At 35.4% G+C, this 24228-nt stretch overlaps 2 protein-coding genes across 2 annotated transcripts; both read left to right on the plus strand.

Annotated features, from left to right (window-relative positions):
• Positions 1–6292: 6292 nt before the first annotated feature.
• On the plus strand, positions 6293–7671 carry LOC125192793 (uncharacterized). The gene has a single exon (XM_048090446.2). It carries the CDS (start codon positions 6353–6355, stop codon positions 7493–7495), a length of 1143 nt encoding a protein of 380 aa, XP_047946403.1. The 5' UTR covers positions 6293–6352; the 3' UTR covers positions 7496–7671.
• Positions 7672–12495: 4824 nt separating this feature from the next.
• On the plus strand, positions 12496–13221 carry LOC125194878 (uncharacterized). Its single transcript, XM_048093097.2, has 2 exons — positions 12496–12771; positions 12926–13221. Exon 1 carries the CDS (start codon positions 12582–12584, stop codon positions 12747–12749), a length of 168 nt encoding a protein of 55 aa, XP_047949054.2. The 5' UTR covers positions 12496–12581; the 3' UTR covers positions 12750–12771; positions 12926–13221.
• The last annotated feature ends 11007 nt before the right edge of the window (positions 13222–24228 follow it).

Here is a 24228-nt window from a genome sequence, read left to right on the forward strand (position 1 = left end):
ACCGAATATTTAATGAAGATCAAGGCAACAAGTCAACGGCTAACTTACGAGAATCAGGACTTAATAGATTAGGCTCAAAAGTCAAAGGTTTAGCATAATTCTAATAAAACGCAATAATTCCCCTCATTCCAAAACAAAGAATTTAAGTTCACCACAACCAAAGATAATAAGTTTTTTAAAAAATTCAGCGGAAGCATTTCAAGAGAAAGCGGAGCCATGTATGAAGACACGACTACACTTATTGTTCCAAACATCCATTTTATTCGATTCAATCTTCTCAACACCACCGACCGCCCATCGCCGCTCAACCTGCAAATAGGGAAAACACATGCAGGGCTGAGTATTTTAAACATACTCAGTGGACTCATGCCAAAACATTTTATAGTTATGCCACCCTTACCATAGTGAACTCGAGGTTTTGCATTTATTTAAAGATAAGCATCGAGTATCACAAAAATATATCATGGACTGGCCAGTCAAACAATACCTCCATTTTCTCATCATTTCCACAATCACAATCACAATCATTTCATAGTGCGACGAAAGTGTGGCCACACTATTCGCCCACGAGACCGGCCGACTAGCAAGGACGGCTCCCGATCCCACCGTGTACACAGCCTGGTAGGGTTTGCGGCCCATACTCAGACCCGAATTCGTTTAATCATAGCCACTGTAGCCTAATGGAGCGTACTCACAATCTAGGCATCAGGCACACACAATATCCAAAATAATTTATAGGCATGGCATAACAGTTTAATCCACCCTTATTTCTCCAACATCATATATTTGCATATAGAAGAGAGTTTAGAATAAAGCCCACCTCGATTTCTTTCGAGTTCAACAAAAATGCACTTCTTCTTGATATCCCACCGGGAACGCGAACTATCACCTTTAGTTCATATTTTTCAAATAAGTCTCAAATCGTGGATTAAAATTATGCATGATCTCACGTTTCCCTTTTCCCTTCGATTATTTCCAAAATCAACAATCAGAATCAAAGTACGATTATCATATCGTTTTTATCACACAACAACTCCAGATTTATCATCAAATCGTGTCACGCATGAGTGCTTTTCTCCACACAACACACGCACACACACCACACACATGTGCACGCCTACCGAGGCATGCACATACACACACACACTCTCGGCCACACACACACACACACACACATGCTTCCAATTTCACCGATTAATTTTCCCCTTCACTCGTTCTAAATGCATGTGGACTCAAGAACACCGATTGATCGGTAGAGGAAGAAAAGATTAATAATAGAAGTACCTTTTCTTGCAAAAACAAACGGTAGAAACAAGTAGAATCTTGTTTCTTCAATGAATTCTTGAATTGCAGCTTCAATTCTTCTCCAAAAGATGAAGAATTAATGGAGAAAGTAGAAGAAAAATTTGAGAGAGTGGGAGAAAGAGAGATGTCGAGATTTTTGGGAGTGGGGGCGGTTTTCTGTAGTGCTAGGGTTAGGTTTCTCACATGTATTTATAGAGTGCCAAAATAATATCCAATAATTAAATAAATTAAGATTTGGAAGATTTGGTGAGATTTGATAGTAGAGAATGGCGTTGATTTAGTTGAGAAGTAAGGGGATTTTCGAAAATTATAGGTTATTTTAATAGCCCATAATTAATTCAAATATTTCACGAAGTAGAATAATATATCACGGAGCAAGAAAATAAATAATTAAATCCCCTCCAAATAAAAGGAAATAGGCGATTTTTGCCTCTTCTCACAAGGAATAAAAATCAAATCCTAATTTAATTAGGATATAGCAAGATCTTCTTAGATTTGGCAAGATATGCTAGGATATTTGAATTTAATTATGGAAGAGAGTCAATAAGGGATCTAATAATATAATAAAAATAATCCATTCTCCCATAATAAGGGAATTTCGAAAATCCCTCTAGACCAATCATAGGTTTCGAAATTTTCATCAATTAAATAGGAATAATCGGACTTTGGATTTAATTTGGATAATTATCCCAAGCAATAATTAAATCCAAGAAAATAGGATTTCTTCTTCAATAAATAGGAGGGTCGAAAATTCCACATGATTAAATAATGCTCCTATTAAATTCTCACTCATCCCTTAGGATAATAATTCACCACAAATATTATTTCCTCCCACGTCAAAATATCCACATTTTTCGAAATTCACCTCCACTTCACATTTTCAAACGACTTTGACCATTCCACGGCCATGTCATATTTTCCACAATGTTGACTATTCAATAGCCACGTCACATATTCAACAAGTTGACTATTCAACTCAATCTCAACTCAAAATCGCAATTAGGTCACATAGAATATTGCAATAAATCACTTATCATTTAATTCCACATATCATAGCATTAAAAGCATTTAATGCAAAAATTTCCACGTCACAAAAATTAGGGTTCGAAAAAGCGGGAAGTTACAATAGTAGTACTCCCTTCGTCCCTCATTAGGAGTCACACTTCCGTTTCTGCACCCGTTTTATAAATTTCTCCACATTATTCTCTCTCTTACTTTACCATTTCTCCACTTTAACTATTTATTATCATTTTTATAAAACGAGTGTAAAAACGGAAGTGTGAATCTTAATGGGGACGGAGGGAGTATTTCTTAAATTTAAGGGACCAAGGGATATTATAGGATTTCTTAAATTTAAGGGACGAAGGAAGTATATTGTTGAAATAGATGAAATTTACTGACAAAACAAACTGTTCATATACATTTCTTTCGTCATCTAAATTCATTGGGATTCTAAATACTTTATCACAAAAATATTAGCAAAAATTAATAAATTGAATGAAATATAGTTCCATTACCATACTCGTGCTCATCAGCCACTTGTATATTACTCACCTATCTCGGCTAAGTTTGATTCAAATTTTAAATTTTTTTTGCACAAAAGTTAAAAAATAGGGAGCATTAAATAAATTAAATAAAGGTAAATAAAAAAAGTAAGAAGGATATATTAATATGTAAATTAATTTTAAAGTGCTAATATACATCCAATCTCATGTTGTCACGTGGCATGAAACATACAATATTGCAAATACTAAAATGCAATATATATTTGTAGAAGTAATAGATGGATTTCAGCAAATTGTATTTTAGTTATAGGCAGACTGCATTTTTATTGTTGAGTTTTACATTTTAAATATAAAATGTTTAATTTGTAAATTTTAATACATAATTAGTAAAAGTTATATTAGTAAAAGTTAAAGAGAGAGAGAAAGTAATCAAATATATTTAGAACTCTAATACATAGTAAGTTAATTTCATTAATAGAAGAACTAACTTTGATTGGAAAGATCAAAATTAACTTTGATTGGTAAAATCAAAATTAAAAATATGATTATTTTTAGGTGTTGTAAAGAGTATTAATTTCTTAAACAATGATCTCAAAACAATATAGGTATGTCAAGATAATAATTATCTATGCTAATATATACTTCCATCGTTTCATGTTATTCGCAATTTTCATTTTAGATAAAAAATTAAGGTTTTTTTTTAGTGTAGTTAAATTAGTATTTTAAATTTTGTGAGTAATAAAAGTACAATATATAGAATATTCTTTTAGGTTTGAATTTAGTGTAAATGGTTATTAAAATCGCGATTTGACATGACATTTATATTAAAATGAGTTTGACTTCGGTGTAAATTGTTGTAGATGATCTCAAAAACAAAAAAGAGAAATGATTTTGGAGTATCATTAGAGCTAATTACCTACTCCATTTTAGATTTTAGAGTATCATTAGATATGGTCTCAGAGTAACTCCAAAGAGAGAAGGTAAATGAAAATGGTATATCATGTTTATACCTTCTCAAAAAGTGTAATATACCTTCTCAAAAAGCAATCAACTCCAAGGATGAAATGTATATTGAAAAGGTAAATAGGTAAAGTTGTTATTTTTTCAAATGTTAGTTGCTAGAGTGAATGCATCGGTACTATTCTAAATTCTATATTATACTACTATGCATCAAAGGAACTAGAATTCTCCAACGGTACTATTTTAACTAAAATGGGTATTTAAGAGTATATGGCAGCAACAAGATGAGTTAATGGATAATTCATTCTCTGCTCAAATGTTTCCTTTTTCAAATATTTTAGATTATATGAATAATAATTCGGATGATGAATTTGACGCCATTATAACGGCCGCGCAAGAGGAAGAGATGAGTCGTCGGCGGATGAGAGGCCATCGCGGCTCCATTTTGGGACATCGAGTGATTCATCGTGGTAGGCAAGAAGGTCATGAAAGCTTGTATTATAATGCATAATGAGAGGCGGATGAGAGGCCATCGTGGTAGAGACACTATCAAATATCATGAAAGCTTGTATTATAATGCATGATATGATAATTGAGGATAAAGGAGGGTCAGGTGATACTGACTTTGATGAAATCAACATAAACTCTCAAATACAAATCTCTTTCTCCTATCTACTTTTCTAGATTTATACCTTTGATTTTCTTTTGCCTGATATTGAAAAGGGATTTCTAGATTTGTACCTTCGATTTTCTTTTGCCTGATATTGAAAAGGGATTGCTTGGCTTTGGGAGTAGAAGTGAATGAGGTGAATGTCTATTCTTGATGTCTTTTTATTTCAAAAATTAGGGTTAGAATTTAATGGTTTTTTGTTGGTGGAATTAATATTGTTGAGATTTTGCTACTTCTATCTCCCGCCAGCATTTTATTGTTGAGATTTTGCCGCTTCTCTCTCCCGCTAATCTCAAAATCAGTTTTTTCTATTTTACCTTCTCTTCTATGGAGAGGTAAAGATACCTCCTCAATATGGGAAAAGGTATTTTACCTTCTCATTTACCTCCTCCCTTGGAGAGTGTTTTTCCATAAAAAGAAGGTAAATTTGGCGGTTATCATTATTTACCTTTTCATTTACCTCCTCCTTTGGAGTTGCTCTTACTAAAGTATACTTCACATGTAAATAAAAAATAGTTATATCTTTTCATTTAGTTTCAATTACAAAAAAATTTCATTAACCAATCACTTTTTTAATTTGAATCAAATAAGATTACACATTTCTACGTGAAATGATAAAGTAACTTTTTCTCTACAATTAATATATCAACTATTTTTTCTTTCTCCAATTAAAATATTCAAATTTATTTCTTTATTCATTTAATACTTACATTCACGTTTTGTCCTTCCAGTTAAATACATTAACCAACAACTCCTAAAATAACGTGTAAATTATAATCTATGTGGGATAAAGGAAGTACTTTATTTTCTCTTATTTAGTCTATGTTATTCTCTCTTCACTTAAATTAGAAAACATATACTCATTTAATCCAAACTTAATTTAGTCATATTTATATTTAGGTTATTCCAACTTAGTTAAGTGAGAAATTCACACAAAAAAGAGATAATTTGCAGAGGCATTTATGCTAGCGCTCAGTAGATCAATTCTAATACTTCATCGATTCCGTAGTAGTTGAGTTATTTCATTTTTTGTACTCGTTTTAAAAAAAATGATACTCTCTCCGTCCCCAAAGAGTATGGACTATTTCCTTTTTCGTCCGTCCCTATAGAGTATGAACTTTCTAAATTAGTAAAAGTCAAACAACATACTACGCATACCCATCATTTTATTTACAATTTATATCATTACCATTAACAACTTATATCATTATAATAATATGAACCTCATTCTCTACTAACATTATTTTCACTATCTTTTCTCTCTCTCTTACTATTCTACTTATTTATTAAAACTCGTGTTGAACTCATTGTTCATACTATTTGGAAGAAAAATTAAAGTACTCCCGCCGTCCCTGAAAATTTGTCATCTATTTCCTTTTTCGTCCGTCCCTAACAATTTGTCATCTTTCACTTTTACTATTTTTGACAGTGAACCACAATACTAACTCATTCTCACTCACATTTTATTATAAAATTAATATTTAAAAGTAGGACCCACGTACCACTAACTTTTTCAATCCACATTTTATTATATTTTTTAAAATCCGTGTCGGATCAAATGGTGACAAATTATGAGGGATGGATTGAATAATTATTTTCTTTTATTTTATTTTGTTTCTCTATTTTAATTATTTAAATATTATATTTTTTTAAAAATAAGTGCATAAAATGAAATTACTCATGGAATAAAAGGGTGGGAATAACATATAAACGTAATTAACAAGATTTATACGCGGGCAAGCCATGAATACTAAATCCCACTTTCCTTGGAAAAAGAAACCCCTCAAATTTAATAATCCCACGAAAATCCAGTTGTGGGCCCTTCCCTCCATCCTATAAATCCCTCCACCATCTCCTTCCCCACATTTCCACTTCTACTCTTCACTCCATTTAATCCCCAATTCCATTAACAATGGTCGACGTCGACTGTCGCATGTCCGGCCTCAACCCGGCCCATCTCGCCGGCCTTCGCCGCCTCTCCGCCCGCGCCTCCTCCTCCGCCCCCTCCACCCCCCTCCCCCCTCGCCACAGCCTCTTCTCCTTCCGCTCCCTCGCCGACAAGCTCATCTCCCACCTCAAATCCTCCGGCGTCCCCGTCCTCCCTGGCCTCACCGCCGCCGAATTCGCCGTCGCCGAGGCCGAATTCGGCTTCTCCTTCCCGCCCGACCTCAGAGCCGTCCTCTCCGCCGGCCTCCCCATCGCCCCCGGCTTCCCCGACTGGCGCTCCCCCTCCGCCCGCCCCAGCCTCCGCGCCTCCATCGACCTCCCCACCGCCTCCGCCTCCTTCCACGTCGCACGCAATTCCCTCTGGTCCAAATCGTGGGGCCCGCGCCCGCCCTCCCCCGAGAAGGCGCTCAAATTAGCCCGAGCCGCTCTCAAGCGGGCCCCGCTGCTCATCCCGATCTTCAACCGCTGCTACATCCCCTGCACTCCTTCCCTCGCCGGAAACCCCATCTTCTACGTCGACGAGAATCGGATCTTCTGCTGCGGATTCGACCTCTCCGATTTCTTCGATCGCGAATCCAGTTTATTTCGCGATCAAATCTCAATTAACCAATCCGTAGAGATCGAGAAATCGGCTGTGTTTTTGAATTTAAACAATCGGAGGAGCCTCGACGCCGGTGGTAGGACGGCGCGGTGGGTGGAGTTCTGGAGCGATGCGGCGGCGGATCGGCGGCGGAGGAGCTCGAATTCGTCGACTTCCTCGCCGGAGAGATCGAGATCGGAGGAGCCGGAGTGGGTGGGGGATTACGTGGCGCAGATCGGGGCGGTGCTGAGGGAGGGTGGGTGGGGGGAAGCGGAGGTGGCGGAGATCGTGGAAGTGTCGGCGGCGGGGTTCTTCGAGGAGGGGATGGTGATGCTGGACAATCAGGCGGTGCTGGATGCGTTGCTGGTGAAAGCGGATCGGTTCTCGGATACGCTCCGGAGAGCCGGATGGAGCTCCGAAGAGGTCTCCGATGCGTTGGGGTTTGATTTTAGGGCGGAGAAGGAGCCGAAGCCGCCGGTGAAGCTGTCGCCTGAGCTGGCCCACAAGATTGAGAAGTTGGTTGGGTGATTTCAGATTTTGGTTTAGGAAATCGGTTTCTTTTTTGTTTTATTTTTAAAATTAGTATATACTCATAAATACTTATTCAAATGGAGCGATGATATGATAGTACTCCCCTTTGTGAATTCTTATTATTTGTACGATTATTCATTTTTTTGGAGGTAAACATATCAATTCCACTCTAATTTCGCAATAAACCGACGAAAATTTCAAACTTTTGTCTTGATTATACAAGAATGTAAAAGGTTTGATTTAAATGGTCCTACTTCTAAAGGAGAAATTTTAATTTAGAGATTGCTAACTTTTAAATTATTCCTCGCCATTATTCTTAAATTAATTAAAGAACAAGTTTTGTAAAGGTGATGAATAATTATGGTGTGAAAGCATAATTGCTACGCTCTACATGTCTCTAAAAAATTTTATTTGGCATTCAGCTAATTTATGTTTAGTGTGCCTAATAAGTAAATTAATGCATAGATTTTCATTGCATATTGTATTCAAAGAATTTGAGAGCTGCAAGTTGTAGTGGTGTGTAATAATTACTTTGTAGTATATCAATGCTGTAACGTTTCTAAAACATAAAAAAAAAAAAAAAACATTATTTGACGGGTGACACAGCAATCGAGCCAGGGAGCGCACACGTGTGCGTACTTTGTGTGGGTCCCAATGCACCGTTGGAGGTGGGCCACTTTCACACTCACTGCCTATGGGGAAGTGATGGGAACGGCTTTTACGACGTCGTACTGGGCTGTGTCGCTATGCTTATGCGTAGAGACTTTAGATTGCAAGGAAAGATGTGGTGTTTTTGGGTAAAATACTATAAATGCTTTATTCCATATAAAAAAGAGAGGGATAGGATATTAGGATTAGAAGTTGTTTGTTGCTATCTAATGGATTCTTGGTATTTGGAAAAATCTGACACTCCAACCCCAAAGTTTATTCAAGCTAAGCTTTTTAGAGACAAAACAACTTGGTGCTCTCACTCGACTTTTTCCACTATTCAATTTGTGTTTGAAAGCGATTTTTCGTCTCTCTCTCTCAAATTATCCAATATTTTTATATTCTTATTTAAAAAAATAATTTTAAAACCCCACCTCCGAGGATTTCCACGTTCCGACTTAAAAGTACTATAGAGTATTAAATGAGGGACTGCCTACTAAGGGAGAAGGCTATTAACCCACTGTCCTATCAGAAGTCCACCCCCAAAGTCTCACACTGAGAGATGTTGCAACTACATGATAATAGTGAGAATTGATGCTTGCTCATTCTAGCAGCTTTGTCCTCCGAAATCAACTACGCTACATTTGCGAACTTCCAATATTTTTATATTGATTGAGAATGTTGTGGTTAAGTGTTTTATTAGCATCTTATTTTAATCATGAGGTCTTATATTTATTTTTGATTTAGAGTTTTATATTTAAAGTTAATTACTTATAAAAGTATGAATTTGGTTCAAATTCTAGTTCAATTATATTTTTCAAAATTTGAATGATAAATTAAGAAATTTTAGGAAATTTTAATTGTGTTAGGTGATTTTAAAGGAAATTTGATTCTAAATCAATTCACACGTGTACGATTTTGATTTTATCAATGAATAATGATGTAAATGTCATTAATGTGATTGACATGAATACATTGCTTCGAGCATAAGAAATTATAAATGTAAAATAAAATAAAATAAATTTGATCAAATGAGATGATTGAATTTTTTAAAACTTAGTGATTTCTTAATCAAACTTGACGTAAATAAGAATTTTGTCAAACTTTATGATTTTACAGAAAACTAGCCCTTTAATTTATTTGTTTAATTACTCTATGTATGCTTCTATAGCTGGACAAAAATAAATCCTGCAACTGAATTTCACTATTAAATACATTTGCTTTCATATATATGTATTCCAGAATATTACTACTAGGATTCTCCTATGTGATGCAGCCAATACCTTGTCTTCATTTTGCTATTTTACAAGCAAATTCTTAGTGTTCCTTTTTTGAGGTAAAATGAGTACATACTAGATTTTATAGAGGACGGGGATCCTCTGCTGTGCTATTTAGTATAGCAGCTCCTGTTGTTGCACACATGATAATAAAAAATTCAAGTAAATAATATAAAATAAATTAAGTATTTATACATTATTTTAATGTTGTATTAAAAACAGCAGGGGCTGCTGTGCTAAATAGCACGGCAGAGGATCCCACCCCTTTTATAGAACGGAAAAATAAGAGCACCTGAATAACGACAAATAAGTCACATAATTTAGAACACATACATTTCGATAATTAACTAATGTTCTAGTTGAGCGAATAATAACTTAAAATAGTACTTACAAAATAATATAAAATAAATTAAGTATTTATACATTATTTTAATATTGTATTAAGAACAGCAGGGGCTGCTGTGCTAAATAGCACAGCAGAAGATCCCACCCCTTTTATAGAACGGAAAAATAAGAGCACCTGAATAACGACAAATAAGTCACATAATTTAGAACACATACATTTCGATAATTAACTAATGTTCTAGTTGAGCAAATAATAACTTAAAATAGTACTTACAAAATTAAAATGCTTTAATCATAAAACGAACTTAAAATTAGAAGTCTCTTGGTATGGTAAAACTTGGAAATTAAGTATTATTGGCATAGATATAATCCAAAATGTAGTGGTAGCCTGGTAGGAATCTAATGTCCTTCTATTGTACTCCCTCCGTCCCGGAGTATTAGACTCACTTCTTTTGGGCACATGATTTAAGGAATTAATATTTAAATAGTTAAAGTGGAGAGAGTAAAGTATGAGAGAGTGAAAAGTAGAGGAGAGAAGAGAGAAAAAAGTAGGTGGAGAATAAAATAAGATAGATGCTTTTTGCTAAAAAAGGAAACGAGTCTAATATGTTGGGACATCCCAAAAAGGAAAGTTGGTCTAATACCTTGGGACGGAGGGAGTAGTATTTAAACAATCAAATTTATTTATTTTTTATAATTAATTTTTATCAATATAAACAATCAAAGATTCCATCGTCTTATGGTAGAACAACATTTTCTTGAAATTGAAGCCAGACGATTGCATCGGCTCCTCTTAATAGTAATCATTATTTCAATACACATTTTGAACTAAGTTTCTACTTTTGACTCATCATACTTTTTCTCTGCTACCAACTTACTTGTTTGATAACTTGAAATTTCAAGCCAAATTTTATTGACCCTCGATCCCAGTTTTCCAGCTTTTTTCATTGGCAATAGTAATTTTCCCCTAGTAAAGATTATAGTGATGTATGTAGTACTATCTGCTTATAACGATTAAATCTAATATTTATACATTACAATCAATGTCTGGTAATTTAAAAATTAAATTATTTGTAAAATCTATAATATGAAAATTGAGAATAGGGGTTTTAAGGAATGATTTTTTACTTTTTTTTGTTTAATGACGTGGAGTCCATGATATTATTTTAAAATATACATAATCCCACGTAAATTACATGTAGCATCAGACGAATCATGTCAACATTATGGGATAGTTCTTGATTTTAATAAATATTAGGGATAGTTTATGGTGTTTTACATAAAATGAAAATTTGTTTGTGATTTGGTGAAAAGTCGTACTGGAGAGGCTGATAATTGATATGGACGGTGGAATCGGCTGGTGCAACGTCTCGACATGGGACTGTGATAAACACGGATTTTACGAGTTTTTAGGGTTTATATTTGGCTCGTTTTAAATGTCAATAATGCAAACTATATTAAAAATTGTGAAATATGACATCAGAAAAATGAGACATCTTTTATGGGACGAAGATAGTAATAAAATATGAACGAATAAAACATTAAATTTACTTACTAGGAGTACAATAAAAATGAAATAAAATAAATAATGATGAATGAAAAAAGGAAACAAGTAGTAATGACTTCGATTCAACAACTTTTCACAGAGTACTTAACATCCTTTCCTTTCAAAGTAGTAAAGAAGTCTGTCAAAAAAATTTCTTTGAAAACATCAACATAATAATCTGTTCACTAAAAAACGATATCAAACATAATTTTATTTTTAACGCGGCTATAATTTTAAACTAAATTTTTGACCGAAAATTTAAGTGCATCACAAATTTACAATTAAAATTTTAAATTTAGCATAAAATTCTCAACCCAAATATTTAAAGCCCAAATATACAATTCTGGCCCATCAAACTATAAAATTAACCCAGCCCAAATAAATAATTCTGGCCCATCGAACTATAAATCAACCTAAGCATTCATACAAAGATTATTTATGCTCCTTTGAAAATTTTTGACAAATATATTACTCCAATTTGTCTCCTAAAAATAGAAATTCTTTTAAGTTTTAGTTCATCCCTTTAAAATAAAAAATTTCTATTTGATATAAGTTCTTTCTCTCTAGTTAGGTGGGATCTCTTTTCCACTAACACACTGTTTTTTCTATCTCTCTCTTACTTTACCAATTTTGGATTAACACCTGTGACGCTTCAAAAATTTTCTATTTTTGGAGGACGAAGGGAACAGCTTTAGCCTTTATGAACCACACTTTTACGAATATTACTTTAATTATTTTTTCTATTTGTTTAATTATATTCATTGTTATATATTAATACTCATGTTGCCCAATCACTATATAGATTATTGACGGTGGACGGAGGAATACAGTAAAGTATACTGCCTCCATACCATAAAATGGTAACTATTTCTATTTTGGTATGTCTCTTAAAAATAAAAATTTTATAAATCTTTTATTTTAAGAAATTTTTGAATTACAAGTTACCCGTAAGGATTAATATACTTTTAACTTATGTCATTAATAATGTGGACTTCATAATCAATTAACGCTGCGTTCAATAATTTTTTTTTTCTCTCATTTATTTTACATATTTCCTCAGTCTCATTCTAAGCAAATTAATTTTTTTTTTTTGGACGAGATTTTATGCAATATTATTTTATGAGTTAAATGGAGATAATAAAGTAAGAGATTAGGAAAAAATAGAAAAAAGTGATAGCTCCTATGTGAATATTTAATTCCGTGTTGCGTAAGGGGTTCGTCCATCCTCTAGAAGAAATCAAGAGAGAGGGAAAAAAAGGGAAGTGGAATGATCAAGAGCAGCTTGTCATTCATAATGGGCACAGCCTGTGGAATTTACATAGCCCAGAATTACAACCTTCCTAATCTTCGCAGCCTCTTCAACGCCGCCATTAACAAAGCTAAGCAAATCGAGCACAATTACCGCAAGCCCAAGCCACGCGATGACGATAAATAAATATGCCTACCAACTGTTTGTGGTATTGCCTTTCTACTCTATTTCCTTTTTTGTTTTGACTTGAATGATTTTATCACAAGTTAGTTACTCCTACTCCTTCGATGTTTCATGTTTATTTAGGAAAACTATAAATTGCTTATTTTATATTTTCTCTATGGCATTTCTTTATGGTTTAGGAGGAAATGAATGGGGAGGACGAAACGAGTAGGCAGCTGAGGCGAGGCACGGTGCTATAGAAACATGATTAGCCGTCTAAGAATTGATCACAGATAACACTTTATATCTTTCAATTCATTTGTTTTTCAGCATGTAAAGTATAAAGCATTTCATGTTTATATGATTTATGCCTAAGATATAGTAGGTATCAATTTGGGCTATTAAGGGAACAATGAAGATATATAGTATAATTGTACTAATACTTTTGAGTTTGAGTTTGAGTTTGAGTTTGAGTGTTACTCTTCTTTTATGAGAATGAGCTAGGGTGGGTGAAAACGCTCGTCTTTGTAACTTACTCCATATGAGAGGGCATTTTAGATGCAGGCATTCTTTTTTCATTGAGAATGTGAGGCGTAAAGGAAAACTCGTGGTTCTTCAACAAGGGAAGAGTCTCACCTGAGGTGACGACGTCGGTATAGTTATCGACACTTGTGGGAAGTTTGGATGTGATTCGCTCCTAAACCTTCCCTGATTGGCTGATTCTTCCTTCCGGGATGTGGCATTCAAAATTGCAAAACAGAGGCTATGTAGTTAAGCATGGCCTGTGAATGGCAAGCAACAGATATATTTGGTGGACAAAGTCTGATGACCCAAAATAGGATATTGATATTGATGTGGCTAATATTTAAGTGTCAATTATATATTTGGACAATTGGTTGCTAATATCACAAACTTTGGTATAATTTCTAATTTTCCCAAAAAATTTTAAACGTGATCGTAACTATCACGAACTTTGATGTTGTTATCAATTTTATTGTTTCAAAAAATAGAAATGTACCATATTATTTCAGACAAACAAAAAAGGAAAATGTGTCATACTAGCTGGGACGGAGGGAGTACATTAGAGGCGGATTGAGCGGGACTAATCCGCTACTAATAATTAGCAGATGATTAATTATGTTGCTAAAGTTTTAGATCCCTTTTCGATGTCAACAATTTAGGGGCGGATTGGGTGTGCTACTAATCTTCCACTTACATTTAGTAAATGACTAAGTTTATTGCTTAAGTTTTTTTTATCCATTTTCTATGCCAATAATTATCCGAGGACTCAATCCGTTGCTAATCTGTCACTAAACTATCAGTAGCGTAATTTATTATGTTGCTAAAGTTTAGCACCAAACAATTTCACAAAGGTGTAAATCTGTTGCTAATCCATTGTCAACTTAATTATTTTTACTAGCGGAATTATCTGTTGCCAATTGGTGGTACACATCGAAAGAAAAAAGTTCACTACTATTTTTGGTGAATTAATTTAGAGCTATTTTATAGATATGAATACTACTCCCTTCGTTCCGCAGTAGTGGAAGCGTTTCTTTTCGGCACGTGATTTAAGAAAAATCATGCTAAGTTGGTTAAGTAAAGGAAAAATAAAGTAGGAAATGAAAAAAGGAAGAGAGATGAAGAAAGAATGAAGTGAGAGAGAAGAAAGTAAATGAGAAGAAATGTGCAGACTTTTACTAAAAAGAGAAATGACTCACTACTATTGGATGTATCAAAATGACAAAATGACTCTACTACTATGGAATAGAGGTCCATAGAGGGAGTAGTAGAATTTACTATTGTGCATAGAAAATAGTGTTACTTAAACTATTAAAAAATATTTTAATATTGTTTAACATTTTCATTTGATTATATTCTTCTGCATATAAAATTTGGTGATTCTTAGTTAGAAACTAAAAATGGCTTGTAAGCATCATCTATTCTGGATAACAATTTTTACACTACACTTTGATTAGCAACGAACCTAGAAATGTACTCCATCCAATCCAATATATGTGATTGATATTTGTTGTCTCATTACAAGTAATAATTTCATTTTTAGCAAAAAACAGTAAATTCAATGGCGGATCCGGAATAAAAAATCGTGGAGTCGAACGAGATACTCCCTCCGTCCGTCATTAAGAGTCTCATTTCTTAGCGGCACAAGTTTTAAGAAAAATAAAAAAAAAATAGTGGAATAAGGGTCCCACTTGTATATAAATTTTAAATGAAATGTGAGTGAAATGAGTTAGTGGGAGTGTGAGAGGATGGGCGATACGATATATCGTATCGAAAAAGTTGTATCGTGTATTGTATCGAAATATCGATATGAAAGAATTCCATATCGTTATCGTATCGAAAGTTTCGATATATCGAACTTTCGATATGAATAATATCAATATCATTATCGTATCGATATTTCGATATATCGTTAAGAGCGATATATCAAAGATCGATACGATATATCGAAATATTGTTATCGTATCGAATACCTGTGTATCGAATAATATAATTTCAAAACTAAAAAATAACACAAAAATTTAATAAAACTTCAACACAATAAAATAAATAGTGTTCTGAGATATAATCATAATACAACACAACCAAGTACAAAAAAAACACAATAAAGTTAGAACAAACTCCATCACAATAATTAGCAAAATCTAGTAGTCTTGATCTTGATTCTTAAACACCAAACCCTTCTTCTTGTCGCCGGAGATGGACCGTGGAGGCATGGACGACATGAGAGTTAGAGTGAGACTGAGTGTAACGCCCTGATTTTCGAACCCTAAAATTTTGCATTAAATGCTTTTAAATGCTGTGAAGTCTGTGGATTAAAGGACGAGCGAAATTATTAAATGATTCTATTTGGTGACCTAAGTTTTATTTGGAGTTGTTGACTGAGTCAATATCATTGAATATGTGACGTGGCTGTTGAATAGTCAATATTGTTGAATATGTGATGTGGCTGCTGAATAGTCAATATCGTTGAATATGTGACGTGGTTGTTGAATAGTCAATTCCTTTGAATTGCTAACGTGATTGTTCGAATAATTGGTGCGAGGTGAAATTAATGGTGGTGATTTAATTTCCTAAGGGTGAGTGAGATTTAATAGGTCCATCAATAACTATGTTACCCATTTTTCTTTGGAAATTTCGACCATTATTATTATTTGGAGAAGAATTCTATTTTCTTGGATTTAATTAATTGCTTGGGATGATTATCCAAATTAAATCCAAACCCGATTATTTCTATTGAAAAATTCGACCCCTATGTTTGTTTCTAGGAGATTTTGAAAATCTCCTATTAATTTGGAGGAGGAATTATTTTGTAATTTTAATTGATTTCGTGTTCACTCCCTTCCGTGAAATTAAATTCAAATAATCCTAGCAAATCTTACCATATCTAGGTAAATCTTGCCATATCCTATTTAAATTAGGATTTAAAATTTAAATCCTTGGGGGAGAAGCATAGAAATCACCTACTTCCTATTTTAATAGTGGGGTTTATTATTTTATTACACTCCGTGATATTTTATTCTATTCCGTGATATTCCAAGTAAATTCCATATGCTGATTAATCAGCATAGAATTCGAAATCCCCTTATTTCTCCCCAGAATTTACGCCAACTCCTCCCCCATATCTTCAAAAATCTCTTATTTATTTAATTGTGGGATTTAATTCTTGATCTCTATAAATACAAGAGAGAAAACAAACCTTAGCCCCACTACTACACGTTTTCTCCCTCTCTCCCACTCGCCTACTTCCTCTTCTACTCTCCTTCAACTTGTTTTCTATTGATATTCAAGATCTCTTCATTCTATTTCATAGAATTGAAGTTGAAACTCAAGAATTGTTGAAGAATCAAAAGCTAATACTTTGTTCTACCATTTACTTGAGATCCATATTTTCTTATCTAACCGAGTAATCGGTATTCTTGAAACCCTCATGCATATAGATCGAGCGAAAAGGGAATTTGATTGGTGGAAAGCATGTGGATATGTGTGTGTGCGCGCGCGCATCAGTGTGTGTGGGTGTGTGGGTGTGTGTTGTGTGTTGTGTGATAATACTTGTGCGTAACTATGTTTTGATTATAGATCTGAAGTTCGAAGTATGACTAAAATTAATATGATGCGCATGCCTTGGTGGTGAGTGTTAAAATAAAACAAATAAGTGGTGAAAGGAATGCTTGGGGCATGCATGATTTTGGGTTAGTTGATTGAGACTGATTGATAATACATATTATCTAAAGGTGATAACTCGCACGCGAAGCGCGATCCAAAGGGGAAGAAAGTACTTGAGAATTAAGCAGTCAAGGTGAGCTTCCTTTTAAATAAGGACGAAGTCCTAAATATTTTATCGATGGAAGTGAAACTGTATTTATTATGCTATGATTTGGATTTTAACGTGCCTATCTGATGTGGCTTTTGCCATTATTATTTAAATCGATTTCGGGTCCTCGTAGGGCCGCAAACCCTACTTGGATTAGTGTACACCTATGGTAGACCGTGTGCTAGCGTACGGGTTGGCCGGTCTAGTGGCTTGGTTTGTGGCCACATTCCAAGTCATGTATGAGCATATATGGTAAACGTCTATGGGAAAAAGACTGATCAGTCGACTTTTGAAATGGAAACTATTTTGAGTATCTCGGGCCTTTCTAAAGTTAAACCCCGATGATTACAGGTTGATGGCATGAAAAATACTATTTTGAATAACTTGTTTTCGGCATAAGTCCACTGGGTATTTCAAAATACTCAGCCCTGCATGTGCTTTCACTATGTGCAGGTTGAGCGGCGACGAGCAGTTGGTGGTGTTGAGCAGTTTAATTAATGTCTGACATGGTTGTCTTGAACTTCGAGTGTCGTGTCTTCACACATGACGTCACTCTTTCTCTTGAACGTTTTCCGCTGGAATATTGTTTTTACTTGTTACTTGTTTGACTCTAAACCTATTTCCTTATTTGATTTAAGACCTTGGTGTATTTTGGGATGATGCTAAACCGTTGTCGTTTTCAAATATTAAATATTGGTCAAACTCTTCTATGAAACCCTAGATCTGGTCTTCATTTGCATATAAGTGATGGAACTGGTAGCAGAAGCGATCGTTAATTTAATCGAACAAATAAATCACATAATAATCAGATCTATTTAGCAGATTATTTAGACAAATTCTATTCGCATAATTCTCACATGTATCATGCTCATAACTTGAATTGATCATGCTTTAAGTATTAATTGAAACCTAAAACATGCTTTTCTACGGAGCAGAAATAATAAAGAATTGACGATAGCTAGCGACTTCTCCACGTGACGCTTTGATACTAAACCACGGATCTTCTCTCTGGTTCCCGAACTGTACTCCAATATCAGTGTGGGCTGATCTCACCATAATAGTAGGACTTAAATAAAAGAGACAGAAATTCAACTCTACGGAAGAGAGGAAAAATTCGACCAACACAGGGGAGGGCGAAATCTTTTAGGAAAACTAATAATTGTTGTTCTTTTTTCTGTCTCCTTTATTCTCCTATTTATATTAAGTTCCCTTTGGGCCCAAACAAGGATCTATGGAAGGTTTTGGATATGAGCTCAACCAATTTACTTTTTACTAATTAAATTGAACCCACAATTTAATACTCCCTCTGTCCCACGTTACCTGAGTCATTTCTTTTTTTTGCACACGTTTTGAAAAAATAATAATAAATAGTTAAAGTGAAGAGAAAGAAAAGTAAGATAGAGAGTGATGTAGAGAAGATTCTTAACTTAGTATTCTCTTTTTTACTTTATTTTTTCTCCACTTTAACTATTTATTATTATTTTTTCAAAACGAGTGCGAAAAAGAAGTGACTCAAATAACGTGGGACAGAGGGAGTATAAGCTTTAATTGGAATATTACGAGCAGCCACTACAGAAGTAATATTGAACTCTCCCCATCCAAATCTGAAAGTATAAGTAATCCGGGTTTCTGTTTTAACTTTCATTTCCCGCGCTTAAGATAAAAATATCCATTAATTAATTAATGTCTGATATGGACTTAATTAATTAACTTCTTATTAATTCCAAGAGTGGACTTAGCATGAAACGCTTATTTATTATTCTTAGAGTAATCAAACTCCAACTAGCTAGGTTCCGAATAATAAAACATTCTTTCGCGCTCCTCTTGAGGACATTATCAAACGAGACTCACCTCGCGCACGATTCAATATAATAGCAATCCTAGCACCGCTAGATATTAATCACCACTACCCAATATATCAGGATTATTGGGCTACGAAAAACCCGCACCATTTGATAAGTCAAAGTTATGCATAATTAATACCGTATGCTCAATGCTAACCTACATTGATTAAGAAACAAATATTTATCAAGACCTCGTCTTTCAATAGATAGCACAAAGACACGTCTTGCTGTTAGATCCGTTCAGTGCTTTACCACACCAATGTCATCTTATTTCAGTAAGGCTTAGAAATATGCGGGCTGACATTGCAACCTTTCACGATGGATAGTCTAATTCCATCTAGGTCGTGAAATTCTTCTTTTTCTTTGTTTAGGACTGACGTGTTACCTTAAAGTGGACGTTGCCCACAATCGGTCTACTAAAACAAAGACTTAGACTTTGTTAAGTTAACTTATACATTTAAATATGCAATTAACATCCATTAAATGTAAAACATAACAACATTATGAAAAAAATAATCTTTTTTATTCCTTGGAAAATAAAATAAGAGTTTTACAGTATTCAATCACTCGAAACGTGATTTCTAGTATACAAACTCTAACAATCTCCCACTTATACTCAAAACACTTTCGAATATACACAAAAAAATGTGCTAACGTCTAATTCTCCCACTTATACTGAAATCGGATTGAGGTCTTGTATTAGTCGAACTCCCATTCCTTCAACATGGCTCTCAAACGGCTTGACCGTTAATGCCTTCGTGAAAGGATCTGTCTGGTTGTTTTCTGACTCAATCTTGACCACTTGTATGTCTCTTCTCTGCATTATATCTCTAATGATATGATACTTACTCTCTATGTGTTTGCTCACTTTATGAGCCCGTGGTTCCCTTGAATTTGCCACAGCACAAGAATTGTCACAATAAATGGTGATGCTATTGGGAATATTCGTAACCACACCTAAGTCCAGAAGGAAGTTCTTAAGCCATACAACCTCTTTTGCAGCCTCTAAAGCGACCACATATTCGGCTTCCATGGTAGAGTCTGCAATGCATTTCTGCTTTACACTCTTCCAAATTACAGCTCCACCTCCTAAGGTAAACACATATCCGGAAGTAGATTTTATCGAATCTACATCAACTTGAAAATTTGAATCTGTATATCCTAAAGGACAGAGCTCGGCTGTATTGTAAACTAGAATCCGATTAAGGTACTTGAGTATGTTCTTTACGGTAGTCCAATGTCCTTGGCCCGGATTTGATTGATATCTTGCTACCATGCCAACATCAAAGCAAATATCGGGTCTAGTACAAAGCATAACATACATGAGACTACCAACAGCCGAGGCATATGGTATCCTTCTCATCTTTGCTATCTCAGATGATGTCTTAGGACACATCTCTTGAGAAAAATGGATGACATGTCTAAAAGGTAAGAAATCTTTCTTGTCATCTTGCATGCTAATGCGTCTAAGTACTGTATCGATGTAAGATTCTTGGGATAAGCACAATGTTCTCTTTGCTCGGTCACAAAGGACCTTGATACCGAGAATGTGTCCCGCATCACCCATATCTTTCATCTCGAACTGGCTTGACAATCAAGTTCATACTGATGACAACATCTTTTTATTGTTTCCAATTAGAAGAATGTCATCTACATATAAAACTAAGAACACAACATTTACTTTTTCAACCTTCTTATATACGCAACTTTCATTAGGGCATTTTTCGAATCCAAACTTTTGAACAGTTTGATCAAAACACTGGTTCCATGATCTAGATGCTTGCTTGAGGCTATAAATGGTCTTCTTAAGCTTCCAAACCATGTGTTCCTTGCCCTTTACCACATAGCCTTCGGGTTGTTCCATGTAGATGGTCTCCTCAAGACTCCCGTTTAAAAATGCAGGCTTAACGTCCATTTGCCATACTTCCCAATCCATGTAAGCTGCTATAGAAAAAAGGATACTGATCGATTTGAGCATGGCTACTGGGGAGAAGGTCTCATCGTAATCAATGCCTTCCCGTTGGGTATACCCCTTAGCCACTAGTGTTGCCTTAAAGACTTTAACTCGTCCATTGGGTCCACGTTTATGTTTGTATATCCACTAGCTCCCAATGGCAGTACAGCCTTCGGGTAGGATAGAAAAATCATAGACGTCTTTGTCTACTATTGATTGTAGTTCCGAATCTATTGCTACGCAATGATCGACATCTGACTGCGCCTCTGCAAGATTCCAGGGATCAAGTACATTGATGTCTGAGGAGTGATCCATACACTCTCCCAAACCAATGTATCTTTCGGGCTCATGTGAGACCCTCCCACTGCGATGCGGCACTACAACATTCGGAGTAATAATTGAAGTTTCTGGAATTGTTGTTACATTAGGTACTTGTTCTTGGTTAATGGAACTTGTGATTGAAGTTAGCTCTTCAAGAGCTACCTCACTGTTGGACTTATGATTCATTACAAAGTCTTCCTCTAAGAATGTGGCATGAGTGCTCACAATGACTTTCTTATCTCGTAGACTATAGAATTCATAAGCTTTCGATCCTCTAGGGTAACCTATAAACACACATATCCGTCCTAGATTCCAGCGTAGTTGGATCCTTTTCCAATATATGAGCCGGACACCCCCACACTCTGAGATGTTCCAGATTGGGCTTACGCCCAATCCACAACTCATATGGGGTAGTAGGAATCGATATATGACTTGCAGATAGCAAGGCATATTCCCAAAATGAAATTGGTAACCGTGCATAACTCATCATCGATCGAACCATGTTTAACAAGGTCCTATTCCTTCTTTCAGCTATGCAAATGCTGGGGTGTGCCCGGCGCAGTCAGTTGGATTGAATTCCAGACACTAATAAGTAGTCCAAAAACTCGGCACTTAGGTATTCGCCTCCTCAATCAGATCACAGGCATTTGATACTCTTGCCATGATGCGTTTCTATATAAGCCTTAAACTCCTTGAACTTGTCAAAAGTTTCAGACTTGTAGCGCATCAAATAGACGTATCCAATTTTCGAGAAGTCATCAATGAAGGTGATGAAGTATCGAAAACCGCCCCTTGACTCGGTTGACATTGGTCCACACACATCAGTATGAACGAGCTCAAGTACTTCCTTGGCCCTATTACCCTTTGACCTAAAAGGTCTCTTAGTCATCTTGCCTTCTAAACAGGATTCACATTTTGAAAACGGTTGCTTCTCAAGACCTTTAATAAGATCTTGGTCAACCATAGCATGGATCCTTCTTTCGTTGGCATGACCAAGTCTAAGGTGCCATAAGTACGTTTCGTTCATTGAAATTGAAGGTTCTTTTCTTTTCTTTGAAACTTTCGATATAGCATTGAGTTCTGATTTACATTGATTAAACTGTGTAGAAGTGATTGTGTACAGATTGTTTTCCATGATACCACGACAAATATAAGAACCATCTTTCTTAATAACGCAATTGTCATTAAAAGAAATCGAATATCCATCAAAAGACAATTTAGAAACTGAAATTAAATTTCTTCTAAAAGAATGTATCAACAAAACATTCTTCAAAATAAAAAATCTATCACTACTAAAACGTAAATAAACGTCTCTCACTGCAACGGCCGCCACTTTTGTAGCGTCGCCCAACTGGACTTCGATCTCACGATCATGTAACCATCTTGTCACCTACATTAAGTCAGGATAAAAACATATATGATCAGTAGCTCCAGTGACTCGACTACTAGACCATGGTGCATACCTGTAGCCTTGCCCTTTTTAGGACAATCTGGCTTTCAATGACCTTTCTCTCCACACTTGAAGAATTTTCAAGTAGGCTTCTTGTCGGCCTTCCTCTTCTTCTTTCCCTTAGCACTCTTAGCTGCAACTGGTTTGGCGCCTTCTTCTCTCCTGCGCGAGGCCTAGGGCTAGAGGAATTAGGTGCCAAACTCAGCATAGCTACCTTAGCCTGAACCATGAGGTCCTCCGCCGACTGAAGCACAGTCAGCAGCTCTGCCAAAGTGTAATCCCGCTTGTTCATCTCAAAGTTGAGCTTGAACTGCTGGAAGCTAGGGAGAAGGCTCTGAAGGATTATAGTAATCTGAGACTAGGGATCAATCGTCCCTCCCAAAACCTCAATCTGGTTGAGGTGGCTCATCATCTCGAGGACATGTTGCCTCACAGATGTGTCTTCCTTCATCGTCTTCGTCATGATACTCCGAAAAGCTTGAGACTTAGCCGTTCGATTCTAAGTACCAAAAAGATTTGCAAGATTTTGCATAATCTCGGCGGCAGTCGCCATGGTTGAATGCTGATTCTTGAGTACTAAAGACGTAGATGCCAACATGTAGCACTTAGCCATCTCATTCGCCTTATGCCACCGCTTATGCGCATTCTGAACTCCCACCGCTGCATTAGCTGCGGGAACTGGAGGCTGTGGAGTAGTGAGCACAAACTTGTACTCTTCTGCTGTGAGAACGATATCCAAATTTTGTGAGCACAAACTTGCACTTTTTATTAGCACTAAATATAGTTGCAAGTATACGGGGTAGATCTAGTATAGCTAAAGGTCAGTACCGGGTTGTCGAACACGGGGAATATAATTTACAGAATGTCTACCACATACTCAGTCTCATATACTATTTGGACACACAGTTGAGATTTAATTAATCTAAGAAAAACAGAAAATAAAAGCAAGTAAAGAAAGCAATTAAATGAAAACAGTGAAACAGTTTCGCAGTTTGCAGTTAACTTGGTTTGAGAAAGCAGATGAGACAAGGGAATCCTAGGGTAGTGATTTCATCAACTCATTAGTAATTCTAATTATTTAGTTCTATGTTCATCCGACTCAAGCTCTACTAGGAGTTATTCCTATCGTGTATCAACACTCATGTCACAAGTATTGCATTGACACATAAAATATAAACCACTCAAAGTCATCACCGATAAGAGATTACCAATCATCAAAGTAACAACCAAGCAGTTAAATATAAACCAAGGAATAATTAAAGTAAAACGAGTTCTGAACATTAAACAAAATAAAAAGAACTACATAGAGTCAATTACTTTCACCCCCTAAGATTCTATAAATTTAGCTATCCATAGACAGATAATCTAAATAAATATAAGCAAAATAAGACATGTTCAATCTAACAAAAATTAGATAAAACCCGGAAGAATTAATCTTGCTCTTGCTTGATCTCCCTTGAATTCTATGCTCCTTGTAGAAGATGGAGGAATTTATGTGTAAGGTAGGGGATGGAATTAAGGCTCTAAGATTGGTGAATAATATGAATTAGGTTACAGGGTATTTATAGGCATGTACAAGGTTTGGAGAAGGTAAATTTCGT

The sequence above is a fragment of the Salvia hispanica genome, chromosome 4, assembly GCF_029641045.1.
Source record: "Salvia hispanica isolate PSC_SH4W2 chromosome 4, Shi_PSC_v1, whole genome shotgun sequence".
NCBI lineage: Eukaryota > Viridiplantae > Streptophyta > Magnoliopsida > Lamiales > Lamiaceae > Salvia > Salvia hispanica.

What these genes read in the sequence shown, in the direction of transcription:
- LOC125192793 (XM_048090446.2), top strand. Translation starts at nt 6,353, where the DNA reads ATGGTCGACGTCGACTGTCGCATGTCCGGCCTCAACCCGGCCCATCTC.
- LOC125194878 (XM_048093097.2), top strand. Translation starts at nt 12,582, where the DNA reads ATGATCAAGAGCAGCTTGTCATTCATAATGGGCACAGCCTGTGGAATT.